The sequence below is a fragment of the Chanodichthys erythropterus genome, chromosome 18 (assembly GCF_024489055.1).
Source record: "Chanodichthys erythropterus isolate Z2021 chromosome 18, ASM2448905v1, whole genome shotgun sequence".
Classification (NCBI taxonomy): domain Eukaryota; kingdom Metazoa; phylum Chordata; class Actinopteri; order Cypriniformes; family Xenocyprididae; genus Chanodichthys; species Chanodichthys erythropterus.
This window is the reverse complement of record NC_090238.1, coordinates 37,523,724-37,539,206: the sequence shown is the minus strand read 5'-3', so window position 1 is coordinate 37,539,206 and position 15,483 is coordinate 37,523,724. Positions and strand designations below refer to the sequence as shown.

General features: G+C 41.5%; 1 protein-coding gene across 1 annotated transcript; it reads right to left on the bottom strand.

Moving 5' to 3' along the window:
- Positions 1–12,780: 12,780 nt before the first annotated feature.
- On the bottom strand, positions 12,781–14,785 carry LOC137006528 (zona pellucida sperm-binding protein 3-like). Its single transcript, XM_067367362.1, has 8 exons — positions 14,240–14,785; positions 13,944–14,062; positions 13,763–13,866; positions 13,512–13,689; positions 13,280–13,397; positions 13,123–13,205; positions 12,941–13,032; positions 12,781–12,870 (listed from the first exon to the last, which is right to left on the bottom strand). The coding sequence occupies exons 1-8, from the start codon at positions 14,783–14,785 to the stop codon at positions 12,800–12,802; spliced, it is 1,311 nt and encodes a 436-aa protein (XP_067223463.1). The 3' UTR covers positions 12,781–12,799.
- Positions 14,786–15,483: the final 698 nt, after the last annotated feature.

Below are 15,483 nucleotides of genomic sequence, written 5' to 3'. Positions count from 1 at the left end.
TTGTCAACAACAAACATCAACTTAACTTGACATTAATGCATTGACAAACTTCCCTTATAAAATATAAATTTCTGTAGTAAAGTGATATAAAGTGAATAGATGGTAATACCACAGTATTTTACTGCAGTGTTATTCATTAATAAATAATAATAATAAGGCAACATTTCTAATTTTCATTTAAGTACTAAAATTACAAAAACTTGAATAAAAATAAAGCAATATATAATAAATTTCAAACAACAACAACAACAACAACAACAACAGTAAAAATGAGCACATAATAAAATTACTAAAACTTAACCAATTAAAGTGAAAACTGAATATATAAAAACATAAAATTATTATAAACTATAATGCATATAAATAATATGAAAATAAATAACATTGTGTTACTATAAGGGAAGTTCGTCAATGCCTTCATATCTGTACTCCTTAGAGAAAAACAATTTATGCATATCAACAACTCCTTCCACCAATGTAAAATGAAATAGAGAGACAACAACTTCAAATATTTATTTTCTGAATGAAAAATATAGTTGTTTACAATGGGATATAATTTAGCTCTTCTGACAGCTGTACATCATCAGAACACGCACTCATGACGACGGCGGCAAATTTAATGTGGTTAAAAGTTAATAACACTTAAAATCAGCAATATAAACAGTATCTGCTATTAATATACATGTATTCCAAAAAAGCAGCTCTGGGAAGGGCTTTAACAGTCCAGTTTTTAGCTTTGTTCATAAATTGTCTTGAATTTCCGTTTTCCAGTTCAGATGAATGTAGCGGGTCCCGGCTAGGTCTCCGCTGGCAGATGTATAGATAATCCTCTGATAGGAGTGCTCTGGAAATATTACAAATATCACACAGAAATCAGTGACGCAGGACAACAGTTGCTCATTCTCCATTCACTCGGATTATATTTATTTTTAACTTCCTTTTAACTTTGTATCTGCAATCATGAATTACTTTCTGTTATTTTTGTCTGTTTTGCATTGAAGCACAGGTTATATCCACATTTGGATAACATGAAGCAATATATTCTTCACAGGTCTTTTCACATAGATGTATACTCACATATTTTCCAAACACTAGCTTATTAAAGTTTGTATGAAACCAAAAACAACCACTTTTCCTTTAAATCCCATTATTGGTCTCTCCTCAATCATGTCTGCATTTCTTCCTTTAAACACATATCTTTGTCCTCTTATTAAAAGAGTATTTTTGTAATAACTGTACATTTTATAAGTGTTCACTTTATACAACAGAATAATTCTCATTTGCAGTTAAGCTGTATTACATTTACACTATAAGAACACAAACTTCATTAATAAACATATCTGCCTCATAACATGGCGTTCAGTTCTATGAACTGAATCTGTATCATAGTAATATTAATGTGCGTGCGCCCTTAAACAAGGCCGCAGCCGTAACTGGTCTTATTCACATTAACATTTTACACTTTTAACATTGTACTACACACATAGTACACTGAAATATCCCACAAATGCCCTGGAGCCGTAAGGAACAAATAAAATAACCAATCTGCGGACGTCGGCCGCCATTCTACATGTACTGTTAAACTTAACTGTTTAAACATTTGACATACTTTTCGCTTACAGAGCACACATCACAGGGGATTCATATGAGCTTATAAACATCTGTAGTCACATTAAAGGTGTGTAACTAACCTGGAAATATTACAAATATCACACAGAAATCAGTGACGCAGGACAATAGTTGCTCATTCTCCATTCACTCGGATTATGAGCTCATCTTGCTCTGTGAAACGCTAAATGCCCCAGTGTGACGCTACTTGCAACTACTGCCACCCTGTGTCCATTTTATGAACTACCTGTCATTATGTGCTTTTCCCATGATCTCTCATTAGTGTTCAATTATATAAATCAGAATGAAATAAAATACTATTGCAACAAAAGGAAAAGAAACAAAAAGTAATAATCTCAACAAAACTTATTTTGTGAGTGTCACATCCACCCCGACAAACAAGAATGGCTCCAGACATTTGTTACAACAACAAAAAAAAACCTTTTTTTTTTTTCTCTAATAAACGTTTGTGGTGACTGGCATGTAATATGTGCATGGCATGTACATTTGTTGTGCGTAAGGCGTAGGCAGGATAAACTGTCTGGTTATGTGTGGCATGAATGGTAGGGGAGGCGAGGTAATCTGTGAGGAAATAGAATCTACATGGGTCTGTATTGAAGGTTGGCCTAATGACTCATAAGTGAACACCGGTCTCGGCCTTCTCTCTCTGGTTGACCTCCTAACCTCTCTATGTGTTTCTTCTGCAGGCCCAGTTATTATAGGAGGATAAGTCAGTCTTTCCTCCCGTATTTGTTCAGCATGTTCAATTTGCTCATCCTCTCCAGGCTGAGGTAGGTAAGTGACATCAGATTGTTCACTTGTCTGTGATTCCTCTCCCACTAATTCCACTTCTCTATCCATTGAGCTTTGTTTATCCTCTTTTTCAGGAGTGTCTTGTTCGGGCTCACTTTCAGGTAAGTTTGTCTCATCCGTGTGTGTATTGTCTCTTTCAGGTGTCTCTCGTCCATCTGGTAAGTATGCGTCCATCAATTCGGTTTCCCCCATCAGTAATGTATCTGGACATTCTTCGTGGTTCCTGGTTGGTTTCTTTGGAGTCAGACCAGGCACTGTTGTAGGAGATGACTTTGACACTGGACTTTGTTCTCTTGCTGAGGACACTGATCTGTCATGTCCAACTCGATCATTTCCCATCCTGACTACAGGTGTTCTCAGCCAATAACCTCCTGTCCACTCATCCTCATCATCAGTGTCCGATATTCCATCCTTGTCAGCAGAGTTTACCCTCTGTTGAGGCTGCTTTTGCCTCTGACGGGGTGTTACAACCAAGTCAGATGGCTGTGCTGGGTTCTCAACAGGTAAGTCATTCACTAACAGTAGCAAGTTTCTGTGTATGGTTCTGTTCCTTGCATTTGGGTCTCCTTCAGGATGAATGACATATACCGGATTATCTGAGATCTGCTCTCTCACCACATAGATCCTCTTCTCCCAGTATGAGCGTAGCTTCCCGGGTCCACCTCGCTCACCCATGTTTCGAACCAGTACTCGATCTCCTGGTTTGAGGACCACACCCCTCACCTTTTGATCATAGTAGGACTTGTTCTTTGCACTTGATGACAGGCTGGATTTGTTTGCAATCTTGTACGCTTCCATCATCCTTTTTGACCATTTATCCACATATTCTTTATGTGTCACAGGTTCGGTGTTTCCCAACAATCCAAACAAGAGATCCACGGGGAGACGGGGGTGTTTCCCATACAGCAGGTAATGAGGTGAGTATCCGGTGGACTCGTGGCGAGTACAGTTATATGCGTGTATCATTTGTGGCAAATGTTCTTTCCATCTCTCCTTTTCTCTGTCTGTCAGTGTCCGTAACATTTGCAGCAGTGTGCGGTTGAACCGCTCAGCGGGATTACATTGCGGATGGTATGGGGATGTCCGTGAGTGTCCGACCCCTGACAGGCGTCCCAGGGTGCGGAAAAGGTTGTTCTCGAACTCGCGCCCTTGATCATGGTGGAGACGATTTGGGTAACCCAGACGAGGTATGTAGTCGTTGTATATCCGTTCAGCTGCAGTTCGTCCCGATTTATTTTTGGTTGGGTAAGCCTGAGCAAATCTGGTGAAATGGTCTATCACTACCAGAATGTATTCATAGCCCCCTTTGCTTTTCTCCAGATGTAAGTAGTCTATGCAAACCAGATCAAGAGGGGAAGCAGAAGTCAGGCCACCCATCGGCGCGCGTATGTGTGTGGTGGGTTTCTTTTGTTTTATGCAACTGCATTTTCTTGTGACATACTCCTCTATGCATCTCTTCATCTGTGGCCAATAGAAACGTTCTCTGGCGAGATGGAGCACACGTTCTGTACCAACGTGCCCCATGTTGTCATGGAGATGTTTTAGAGCAACTGACCGGTACTTGGTGGGTAGGACTAACTGTTTTCTCTCTTGTGTTTGGCGGTACAGGACTCCATTCTCCAAATGTAATTGACTCCACTCATGAAGAAGCTTGCGAGTGAGCCCACTCACTGACCTTCTGACCTCATCGGTGAGAACATTATTTGCCTCTTTTAATGTCATTATTTCCCCTATTCCAGGGTCCTCTCGTTGGGCTTTTGCCAGCTCTTCATGGCTTATTTTGGGCAAGAGTGAATGAGGCTGTGGTATCACATCAGCAGAGGAGGTGTAAAGTGCAGCTATCCATGCTACATCTTTCTTTTGGGCTGCTCTACTCCCTTCCCAAGTCGCATGCAGCACATCCTGAGACAGCTCCTCTGTGCATTTTGCCACATAGTTGTCAATATCAAGTGGGATGCGTGAGAGCGTGTCGGCATCTATATTGTTTTTTCCAGGTCTGTATTTAATATTGAAGTGGAACTCTGACAATTCTCCGACCCAGCGATGTCCAACTGCATTGAGTTTCGCAGTGCTCATGACGTAAGTCAGCGGATTGTTATCAGTGTAGATGGTGAAATGTGGAGCATAAAAGAGATAGTCTCTAAATTTCTCACACACTGCCCACTTCAGAGCAAGGAACTCGAGTTTTCCGCTGTGGAGTCGGTAGTTCCTTTCAGCAGGTGTCAGAGTTCGTGATCCAAATCCGATGACTCGCATTTTTCCACACTGTCGCTGATAGAGGATTGCGCCGAGCCCTTTCTCCGAAGCATCCGTGTGTAGGACGAATGGCTCCTCGAAGTTGGGGTATGCGAGGACTGGGGGGTTGGTCAGCATATTGACGAGCCTTTCCAAGGTACATTGGTGATCAGCCTTCCATATGATGGGTGTTTTGGACGGGAGTTGTGGACCCTTGGACTTGCTGTGACGTGGAAGGGGTTGGGGCATGGAGGACTTACATTGGAGCAGCTCATATAATGGCTTTGCTATTTTAGCAAAGTCCTGTATGTAGGAGCGGTAATAACTCAGGAAGCCAAGAACCCGTCGGAGATCACCAACTGTTTGGGGCGTTTTGGTTTTTAAAGCCATCACTGCCTCTAGGTCTTTGGGATCAATTCGAACTCCCTCGGCCGACACCAAGCGTCCAACATAGCGAACCTCCTTCTGAAACATCTCGCACTTTTCTGCCCGTAGCTTCACTCCATGATGCTGCAGTGCTTGGAGGACCTTGCGAATCACCTCCACATGGTCACTGAAAGATCTGGAGTAACAAAGTAGGTCATCCAGGTACGGGATGCAGTACTCGTCTCTCAGAGAGCCTAACATCTCCTCCATGCTTCTTTGAAAAGCTGCAGGTGCGTTAGAAAGTCCAAACGGAATCCTTACCCATTCGTAAAGCCCCCAGGGAGTGATGAAGGCAGTGAGATGGCGCGACCCTTCTGCCATAAACCCCTGGTGGTAAGCTTTACCTTGGTCCAGTATGCTGAACATTGAGTACCCACCTAGTGTATCTATCAAATCCTGTATTCGCGGCAGTGGATGTCTGTCAGGTACGGTTTTTTGATTTAGAAGACGATAATCTATGCAGAGACGAAGAGTGCCGTCCCTCTTCCGCACACATACAACCGGGGCAGAATAGGCCGACTTAGATTTCACTATCCAACCCTTTACAAGAAGATCTTGAATGTAAGCTTTTACTTCTTTAAACAGTGGTTTGGGTATGGATGTGTACGCTCTCTGCACAGGAACATCGTCTTTGAGGTTGATCACCATTTGCAAATTTGGGATACAGCCAAGGTCATTTCCATCCTTAGCAAAGGCGTTTGACTCCTCATGAAGCATCTTTCTAGCAACCTCTTGCTGTTTTTCCTCCAGATGGCTGAGGTTTACAGGTGGGTCCCACAGAGGTAGATCTGAGTTGCTGACCTGACTGGTGGTTACCTGACTGACAGTTGCTGCCGGCTGTGATTTGTCCAGGATATCTGCCTCCACGACATTCTCAACACGCTGCAGGATCCCTAAAGCTGTTTTACGTGGTATTGTGATGTCATGATTGGTGTTATTACCAACTGGAATGATGACATGCGGTTTTATTGGGTTCTGGATTTCAAACAAACCTGGCCCTGTATCCCACTGTCCAGATGGTAGGCTGTCTTCATCTGTTTCGAACAACACCAATCGGGTAGAAGCATCCATGTTTGAGGGAACCCGACACCTCACCCACAACACTTGACCAGCTGGGAGCACGATATCCTTGGCACCTGTTCTTAAGCGTCCCTGCTGCATAACTGGCTTTGCTGTCTGAATAAAGTTGACAAGAGCTTCAGCTGTTTCTTTGGGAACAGATATGGCATTGCTAAGAAGGCTAGCAAGTACAGGCACTAGTCTCTCTGGTTGCCCACAAATTAGCACTTCTAAAACATTAAAGCCAATCAATGGTTTATCCATGGGGTAGCTGCTGATGAGGAATGGGACACTCATAGACAGGTTGGGGTCCAAATTCCCTGGTAAGTTCACTGTAATAGCTACCCACCCATCATAGGGAATGAGACTACCATTTGCAGCACTAACCTTCAGTTCCTCCTCCCCTAAGATCTCAGAAACTGAGTGAATACTGAGGTCAGGTAGGTACTTTTCTTTCCAGGCACGACTGACTATACTGACTTGGGAACCCGAGTCGAGCAAAGAAGTGACTGCTAAGCCATTTAGATAGCTCTGAACTAGGGCCTTTTTTCCAATCAGGCTAGCAACAGCTCTAGCTTTAGCTACACGTGGTGACTGGGGAGGGAGCTGAACTACTTGGTTACAGTGACTTAATGTGTTTGTCGTTACTGGGGTTGAAGGTGAGGAGGGGCATGTTTTGTCATTGTTGACCTCACTTTCAGGTTGGGACTTATTTCCAGACCCGGCCACTAGATGTCCCTCTCCAGTGCCCGATTGGAGTTTCCCTGTCTCTTTGATCGCTTTAGGCAGCCTGCTGCGTGGTGTCCTTCCTCCCCACATGTGAAACAGTGTTTACAGTCTTGTCTGTCTTGTTCCACGCAGCTTGGACAACCATAGGGTTTTCCACGTCTAAAGTGTGTCCTATTTTGACTGTACTGGCGCCCATTGTGAGTTAGCTGTTGTTGGTTTTGTTTTTGCATGGTCTCAACCTGTCTGGTGAGCTCCTCTACTTTGATCGTGAGGTCTCTCAGAGGATCTGGTTTTGTTTGCTTTGACTTGGACCCTATACTCTCTGACTTTGTGCTAGGTGTCTTTACCACATCCGACTCAAGCTGTGCACTGTGCGCATTTGTTACAGTCTGTCGGCGGGACGAGCCAAGTCTTTTCATTCTCTCATTTTCTTCACTAGTGATTTTCATCACATGACGCAGAATCATCTCATCAGTGACCCCACTGTTTGTCAACAAAGGTTTGAGCTCTCTGCGTATGTCAGTGTGTTTGTGTCCAAAGCCTTGATACACAGTATGTAGGAAAACATCTTGCACTGTAGTTGCAGAGTATTTAATGGTAGTGTCAGCCAGTTTTGATGTCCATAGGATACGTTGTTTTAAGCCTATCAAACGATAGAGAAATTGTTGTGGTGTCTCGTTCTCATCCTGTTTCGTACACATCAACTCTTGGAATAATTCTGTGCTGTTTTTTTCTCTTAGGTGAGTTTGGAGAATTCCCTTAAGTTCAGCCACTGCCATGTCGTCTTTGTTTATCAGCATCTCTTTGAATATGCCTGGTCTTATGATTTTGAGCACACCACGAACAATCTCTGAGTCTGAGAATCCTTCTTTGATTCCATCATCTATTTGCTTACAGACATTATTGTAGCTGATATCTGAGGATTGATCACCGATCTGGCCGCCTTGCACTTTGAACTCCCTCCGTGAAAGGTAACTGAGTTCCCTTAAGGACACCATTCCCTCGCGAGCTGACTGAGAGGCCTGCTCACCCAGTGGGTTTCTGTCTAGTTGGTTTGACAGGACTGAGGATGAGGGCATATGTGTCTGTGACGGCGACGCATGTGCTGGTATACACTGTATGAGTTTCTTGCTAAGCTCCTCATAGCTAGCGAGCGCTTTAAGCAAATCAGCATTCGACGTGTCATGTACATTTAACGTTGTAACCTCAACTGAGCCTGAATCTGGTTCGGCAACACCACAAGGCAATGTAGTACTGACTAGAGTAGGTGTGTGTCGACGCTGCGGGTGAGTGTCAGTGGTGATTTCAGGGGGTGTTCGGATAGAAACAGAACCCTCAGCAAAATCAACAAGATCGTCAAACTTATCACCACTCTGCCCAGTATGTAACTCAGAATCACCCTTTACATTTAGAAATGACATAACATTACGACATTTTACTATATCATCAATAGTATCTTTTAACATCAGCAACTGAACCATTCCCTCGTCCTCTGTCTCAAGTAACTGCTTACTGTAAATGAACGAGTTGATGTGATCGTAGCATTCCTCCTGATCTCTCTCCACAAGTTCTGACTGGTCCATGTCCGACACTGGATTCACCGCTCCGGCGACCCGAAGAAGCTCTTCAGCTGTCAAGGTGAGTAGGCTCTTCCTAATGTCCCACACTAGGCTCTTCCTCCCACCACTCCACATGATGGCTCCTCGTCTCCCTCACGGCTGGCAACACAGTTCGGTGATGGTGCAGTCGACTCTGGATCGCAGGCCTCAACTCGTCCACGATCACAGTCCCCACGGCTGGGCAGGCTAGTTGCTGGTCAGAGTTGTCATCACTCGGCTCCTGATCCAATAGGTGGCGCCGAAGTATCCCGGACGAGCCCCCAAGAATCTGTAGCGGGTCCCGGCTAGGTCTCCGCTGGCAGATGTATAGATAATCCTCTGATAGGAGTGCTCTGGAAATATTACAAATATCACACAGAAATCAGTGACGCAGGACAACAGTTGCTCATTCTCCATTCACTCGGATTATATTTATTTTTAACTTCCTTTTAACTTTGTATCTGCAATCATGAATTACTTTCTGTTATTTTTGTCTGTTTTGCATTGAAGCACAGTTTATATCCACATTTGGATAACATGAAGCAATATATTCTTCACAGGTCTTTTCACATAGATGTATACTCACATATTTTCCAAACACTAGCTTATTAAAGTTTGAATGAAACCAAAAACAACCACTTTTCCTTTAAATCCCATTATTGGTCTCTCCTCAATCATGTCTGCATTTCTTCCTTTAAACACATATCTTTGTCCTCTTATTAAAAGAGTATTTTTGTAATAACTGTACATTTTATAAGTGTTCACTTTATACAACAGAATAATTCTCATTTGCAGTTAAGCTGTATTACATTTACACTATAAGAACACAAACTTCATTAATAAACATATCTGCCTCATAACATGGCGTTCAGTTCTATGAACTGAATCTGTATCATAGTAATATTAATGTGCGTGCGCCCTTAAACAAGGCCGCAGCCGTAACTGGTCTTATTCACATTAACATTTTACACTTTTAACATTGTACTACACACATAGTACACTGAAATATCCCACAAATGCCCTGGAGCCGTAAGGAACAAATAAAATAACCAATCTGCGGACGTCGGCCACCATTCTCTCAACTGTGTACTGTTAAACTTAACTGTTTAAACATTTGACATACTTTTCGCTTACAGAGCACACATCACAGGGGATTCATATGAGCTTATAAACATCTGTAGTCACATTAAAGGTGTGTAACTAACCTGGAAATATTACAAATATCACACAGAAATCAGTGACGCAGGACAATAGTTGCTCATTCTCCATTCACTCGGATTATGAGCTCATCTTGCTCTGTGAAACGCTAAATGCCCCAGTGTGACGCTACTTGCAACTACTGCCACCCTGTGTCCATTTTATGAACTACCTGTCATTATGTGCTTTTCCCATGATCTCTCATTAGTGTTCAATTATATAAATCAGAATGAAATAAAATACTATTGCAACAAAAGGAAAAGAAACAAAAAGTAATAATCTCAACAAAACTTATTTTGTGAGTGTCACATGAACACTGATCACGGTCCGCTCGCATAGTAACATGAGCAAACCTCGCAGCAGTTTGCCTAAATCTAGAGCAATAAAACTCAACATGAATTATGAAAAGGACATTGTGCTTTTACAACCATTTACTCCAAAACACTTAAATGACTTTTACCTCATAGAGTACTGACGGATAAATGTCGAATTAAAGCCATCGTGTTGATGGAGGAACTCGACTAGTAGATATGTTCAGATCAATTTAAGCTTTAGAGGTTTTAGTTCATTTATGAAGTGATATTCAGAATTCAGATGCACAATATAATGGTGAAACAAAGTGATTGTCCTTCACAAACAAACAAACAAACAAACAAACAAACAAAAAACAAAAAACAAAAAAACAAAAAAACAGCAAAAACAAGGAAATTGCTATTGTTTTATGCACCATTCAGAGCTTTAGAGTGAATTTCCGGTCATATTTCAGCCCAAAATCAAAAGGAAAAATATAATATTATAATTATTTAATATATAAAGTATATTTTGGGACAATTAAAAGTTTCTGCAACATTTTTATAATCACGCATATTCATGTGAAAAAATCTTATCCGGTAAAACATCCAATTCAGTGCACTTAACCCTGTTTTTTTTCAGTTGTTTTTTTTTTTTTTTTTTTGATAATTTTTCATGTGTTAATGCCAACTGCATAAAATTTGGCACAGGTGTGTATTTTTATTGGAATTTTACTATTGCACCCTCATTTCCTTTAATAAATCTATTTTACACTAGTCACACAAAATAATTCCTCTCGGGACCTTAAGGACAAAAATGTCTCCACTGAAACTGCAATTTTTAACCCCAGGGTCATTTAACTATAAAATGAAGCAGTCTTTGTTAATAGGCTTTAATTCTGTTGGCAAGGCTTCAAAATTTACATTTTTAATTACCAGATTTTCTCAGGTTTCTCGCTTTATTCCTGTTTTCTGCTTCTGCATATCACAGAGCCAGTTGGATAAATTATGCAGTTTTAAATTATGCAATATTTAAATGTGTGTAATAAAAATAAAAAACTGTGTGTGTGTGTAATATTTGAGAGAGAAAAACTCTACTGCTTGTGTGCACCAGTGGAGTTTTGCTGGTATCTAATGGGGAAAATGTGATACTGCGCCCGAACAAAATCTTATTGAAAGAGATGATATCCTCAAATTTGGAACACAACTTGTTTAGATTTATGGCTTTGATTTTCTAGCAGTTTTAGAGTTCAATATGTTTCATAAAATATGTATTTTATATAAAATAATGTTCATAAATCATTTTCAGAAACTTATTTTATTTTTATTTTTTTTTACATCAACAATAATCTGCCATGGGTCTCCTTTAAAATGAGACCAAGCTTAAGTCTGTGCTCCCAAGCTTCAAATTTTGATGACCGTTTTTTGACACGGACATTTTTGTCCACTATGGACCTTGTGTAACTTTTTTTAATTGATGCACAAGGGTTATTTTTTTGCATGTTTTTTTTTTTTTTAAGCGAAATATGACCTGGATAACTTTTTTTTTTTGTGAAATTCACCCATGGCAAAATTTCTGCACAGAAACACTGGATACTTTCAATAAACTGCCATAGTGAATGTTTGAATGGGACACTGCAGGTACGTTTGGGTTTAAGAACAGCACCATTATGGTGGAATGTAACATCAATCATAGCTTTTTACAATGCAGATTGTGTCAAAGCAGCTTTACATTGATAACTGATACATAATTTGGCTGCTCAGCAGCTCTTAATAGTGTCAATGCAGGCAGATCAGAAGCACTGTTGAATAAATGTCAAGAATACTATTGAATATCAAATGTCAAGTGTCCCCAACTATGCAAGCCAAAGGCGACAGCGGCAAAGAACCCAAACTCCAAACAAGTGGCAAATAGGTGTTAAAATGGAGAGAAAAAAAAAAAACCTTTGGAGAAACCAGGCTTAGTCAGGGGGCCAGTTCTCCTCTGGTGAACAGTGCTTTGTTACAATCAGGTTGCTATCATAAGTCTGACAGGATCGCAACAAAGTATTTATTTCAGAAAGTGGTGACATGTGCATTACGTCAGAACCTGTAAGACTCATTCGCTGCTTGTTTTCCTAGAGGGTTTTATAATGGTGTTTTTCAATGAGTAAAGCCTTTGCTCAACTTGACAAAAACAGTTTCACAATGTACACACACACGTGCCAAACTGCCTTACCTAGTTCTCTTTATTAAATTAACTGCTTCAAAAATTCACTTTTCCACTAGGACACAAATCAGTATAGTGTAAATTAATGTGGCTAGCCCCCTTATCAGTGCCCTGACTACTGAACTAGGGAGCTGAATGAGACCCATGATTAGTTCAGTTAATGGAGCACTCACCTAATGAGCTGATTATCTGAATCAGTGTTAAGTGAGAAATACAAGGATATACCAGGACTGAAAACCTCTGCATTAGCAAGTGAGAACTCACTAGAATGCTTTAATCCATGTTCTTTCCCAATTTCCCCCATCAAGAAACTGACAGCTTCTATCATGGACAAGCTGTCATCTACAAAGCCCCTGAGAGCAAATTATAGTCCAGTCATAAATATTTATGACTACAGATCAGAAACAAGTTGGTTTTGTACAGCCACTAGGGCTCAATGTGATCAAGCTTCAGTGGAAGTTGTTTAAAGAACAATATCTTAAAGATGCCTATAGAGTAGTTTAAACTCCTGACCTGCAAAGGTTCAGTAGGAGAGTTTCACATTGGCAGAATGAGGAAACAGTTGAGTCAAAAGCAGTTAACCCAGACATGAAGCAAAATGACTAGTCAGGTACATGCAAGGATCAATGTCAGATTTATTGAGAAACAGCCTTTTGCTCTTGAACCATTACGGGACCAAGTGATGCCTTGCCTTCCCACTGAATGCCTAGAAGAAAACCAAAACAAGTTTGAGGACTTGAAAGTCAAGAGCAAGTGGAAGTGCAGAACCTACCAACCTCCATAGGGAGAAGCAGCAAATCCACCATCAGGACCACATGTGGAGTCACAGCAACCACAAACTTGGTTGTTTCCATCAGCAGCAAACCACCTGTAACAGTAGACATGCCAGCTTCAACATGAGCAAAGTCAACTTCGAAGTCAAAGACCTAAAGTCAAAAGTTAAGAGGGTGAAATGTACCCATTAGCGAAGGAACAGGATTTGCGCTGAGCATCACTTGGTACAGAAGCAATAGTGGCCTTCAGAATACAGGTTATGTAGATCTGCAAGGGATGACAGAAGTCACAAAAAAAAGCTTGGAAGAGAAGTCAATCTCACTCATATTCTTAGTACATACAGAAGGACTGGAGCTCTCCTGGAACACAAACGCCTCCAGCTGGAACTGGATCTTGTCTTCCTGGGACCGAGGCATGAAGCGGGAGCTGGAAGCTGTAGCCTTGGCATCCACAAAACACCTGAGAAGTGGTTACAAAGAACTCATGAATATAAACTGTATCAAGCAACTTGACCTAACCCATGACTGACAGCGTTACAAAAGAGTCCTATAGAATCAAGTGCCATGACCTTACCCGTGATTCTCAATGAAGGAATATCTCGGAAGGGAGTTCACATCTGGTCCTTGAGTGGCCACACAGCTGTCCACAAACACACGCAGAGGCACATGATTGTACACCTTCACAGACGCCTCAACGTTAATAACGCCACCCAGAAAGTAAGAGTTTGAAGGCCTCTGATAGGACCAGTCATCTACAAAAAAAAAAAAAGGAACATTTTAGGCAGAGCCACAATCACAAGGTTAGAGATATAAACCTGTACTAACCCATCATGAGCTTCAGGGAGAACAGCAAGACTTCTTCACCAACCTCCGCTGAGGCATAAGGGACCCATGTTGGCCTCAAGGCATCACTGCTTACATTTTGAAGTCTGTGGTTCATGAAAGTACCCATTAAATGGTCTCAAAGCTGCACAAGCAGCATGCAGAAAGTCAAAAGACTGCTTACCTTTGATAATGGCATTGAATGCCAACAACTGCACCATCAGCCCGGGTGATTGGAGTACCAGCAAGTGCCTCAGGGGTGTAGGTGAGAGAGAAGGTGTAGACAAGCTCGTCCTCAGTCATCTGTAAAAGAGAAAAAAAAGTTGGGGTTACCAAGATCACCCCAAAGATGGTGCACTGATAGGACTTCGTCTCTGCTGCCCTGGCACTGCTGATACTGCAACAATTGAACAGACTTTCCTTGAAAGACTTTGGCTATCCTCTGCCACAAACAACCCATTAGGATTAAAAAGTTCTTACCATCTGCACGCTGTTGCAGTCCTGTAGTTCATACTCAAAGATGAGCACCCTAGATGCAGTGTCCTGACCAACAACAGGACATCCACCTAGAGACAGACCAGTTGGCTGGATCAACTGACCATTGCTGAACAAGTCCTGCTGGACCTCTACAAGTACCCGGTTCTCACTGCATTGAACAGCGACACTGCTGGGAGTCACAGGTTGCCTCAACTGGAAGTCCACTGCCAACTCTCTCTGCACCTCAGGAACAACAGGATACTTCCAATCCAAAGGCTTCACTGGACCCTGCAACAGCTGCTTCTCCTGAAGACCAAAAGGATCCTGTGCAAGGTGTCTTGAGACAGAACTCAGAGGACTCTGAAACTGAGAAGCCACTTGCAAAGGGTTCCAGAGCCCTAGAGGAGAACGGGCAGGACTGTTGGAAGCTGGATCTGATTTTGGCCTCATGCTTCTTGGACTTTGACTGTACCTCAAACTTCCCCATGCACCAGACAAATCAAATGCAACAAGCACAACCACCACTAACACACCTTGCAGAAGCTCCATTCTAACAAACATTAACACAAATGCCACAACACACACCAGTGCTTGGCTTGGCCATTTTGTACAGCTTTGAATAAAGGTGGCTCCTCCCCTTTTAGCTTAATTGATTACCTTTGATTCTCCTCTGGACCTGTAGAGTTTATGCATTAGCAAATGAGAACGTTCTATAATGTCATTTATAGGGACATTGAAATGCTTCCCTTAACGTGTCTTAGTCAGGGTGTGAATTACACAGCGGCCTTTAGGGGGTCAGAGAGTAAGGGCAAAAACAAACAAACAAACAAACAGAAAAACCCTTTTGTCTATTGTTAATGTTGGTTCATGTTAGTTCTCAATGATGCTACATAACTTTATTTTAACAGCCTATAAAAACTGGCATTTGTGGAAATTTACATAAGCCAAAACTTTAAAAGGGCTTTAAAAGTATTTTTAGGCCTAGTTCATGTTAAATATAGTGGAGGATAGTGTTAAAGGCTACACAACCTTATTAAACTGTTCCAGGTACATTAAACATACTAATGCTTACATGGAGAGACTATCATGCACTTTCCCAACTAATCTTTAACTATAAAAGCCATCTTCGTTCTCTTTATATGGAACATTTTCCTTATGGTAATTCTGAAAGAAAACGCGCTGGGTTTCTATAGTTCTGTTGCTATAGTAATGAGCGCAACTTTAACGCGCATCTGATTGATAAACCG

What these genes read in the sequence shown, in the direction of transcription:
- LOC137006528 (XM_067367362.1), bottom strand. Translation starts at nt 14,785, where the DNA reads ATGGAGCTTCTGCAAGGTGTGTTAGTGGTGGTTGTGCTTGTTGCATTT. An exon ending in TCCTTCATTGAGAATCACGG is followed by an intron (nt 13,398 to 13,511) that starts GTAAGGTCATGG and finishes ACCACTTCTCAG; the next exon opens with GTGTTTTGTGGATGCCAAGG. An exon ending in TGCTGCTTCTCCCTATGGAG is followed by an intron (nt 12,871 to 12,940) that starts GTTGGTAGGTTC and finishes GTTTTCTTCTAG; the next exon opens with GCATTCAGTGGGAAGGCAAG.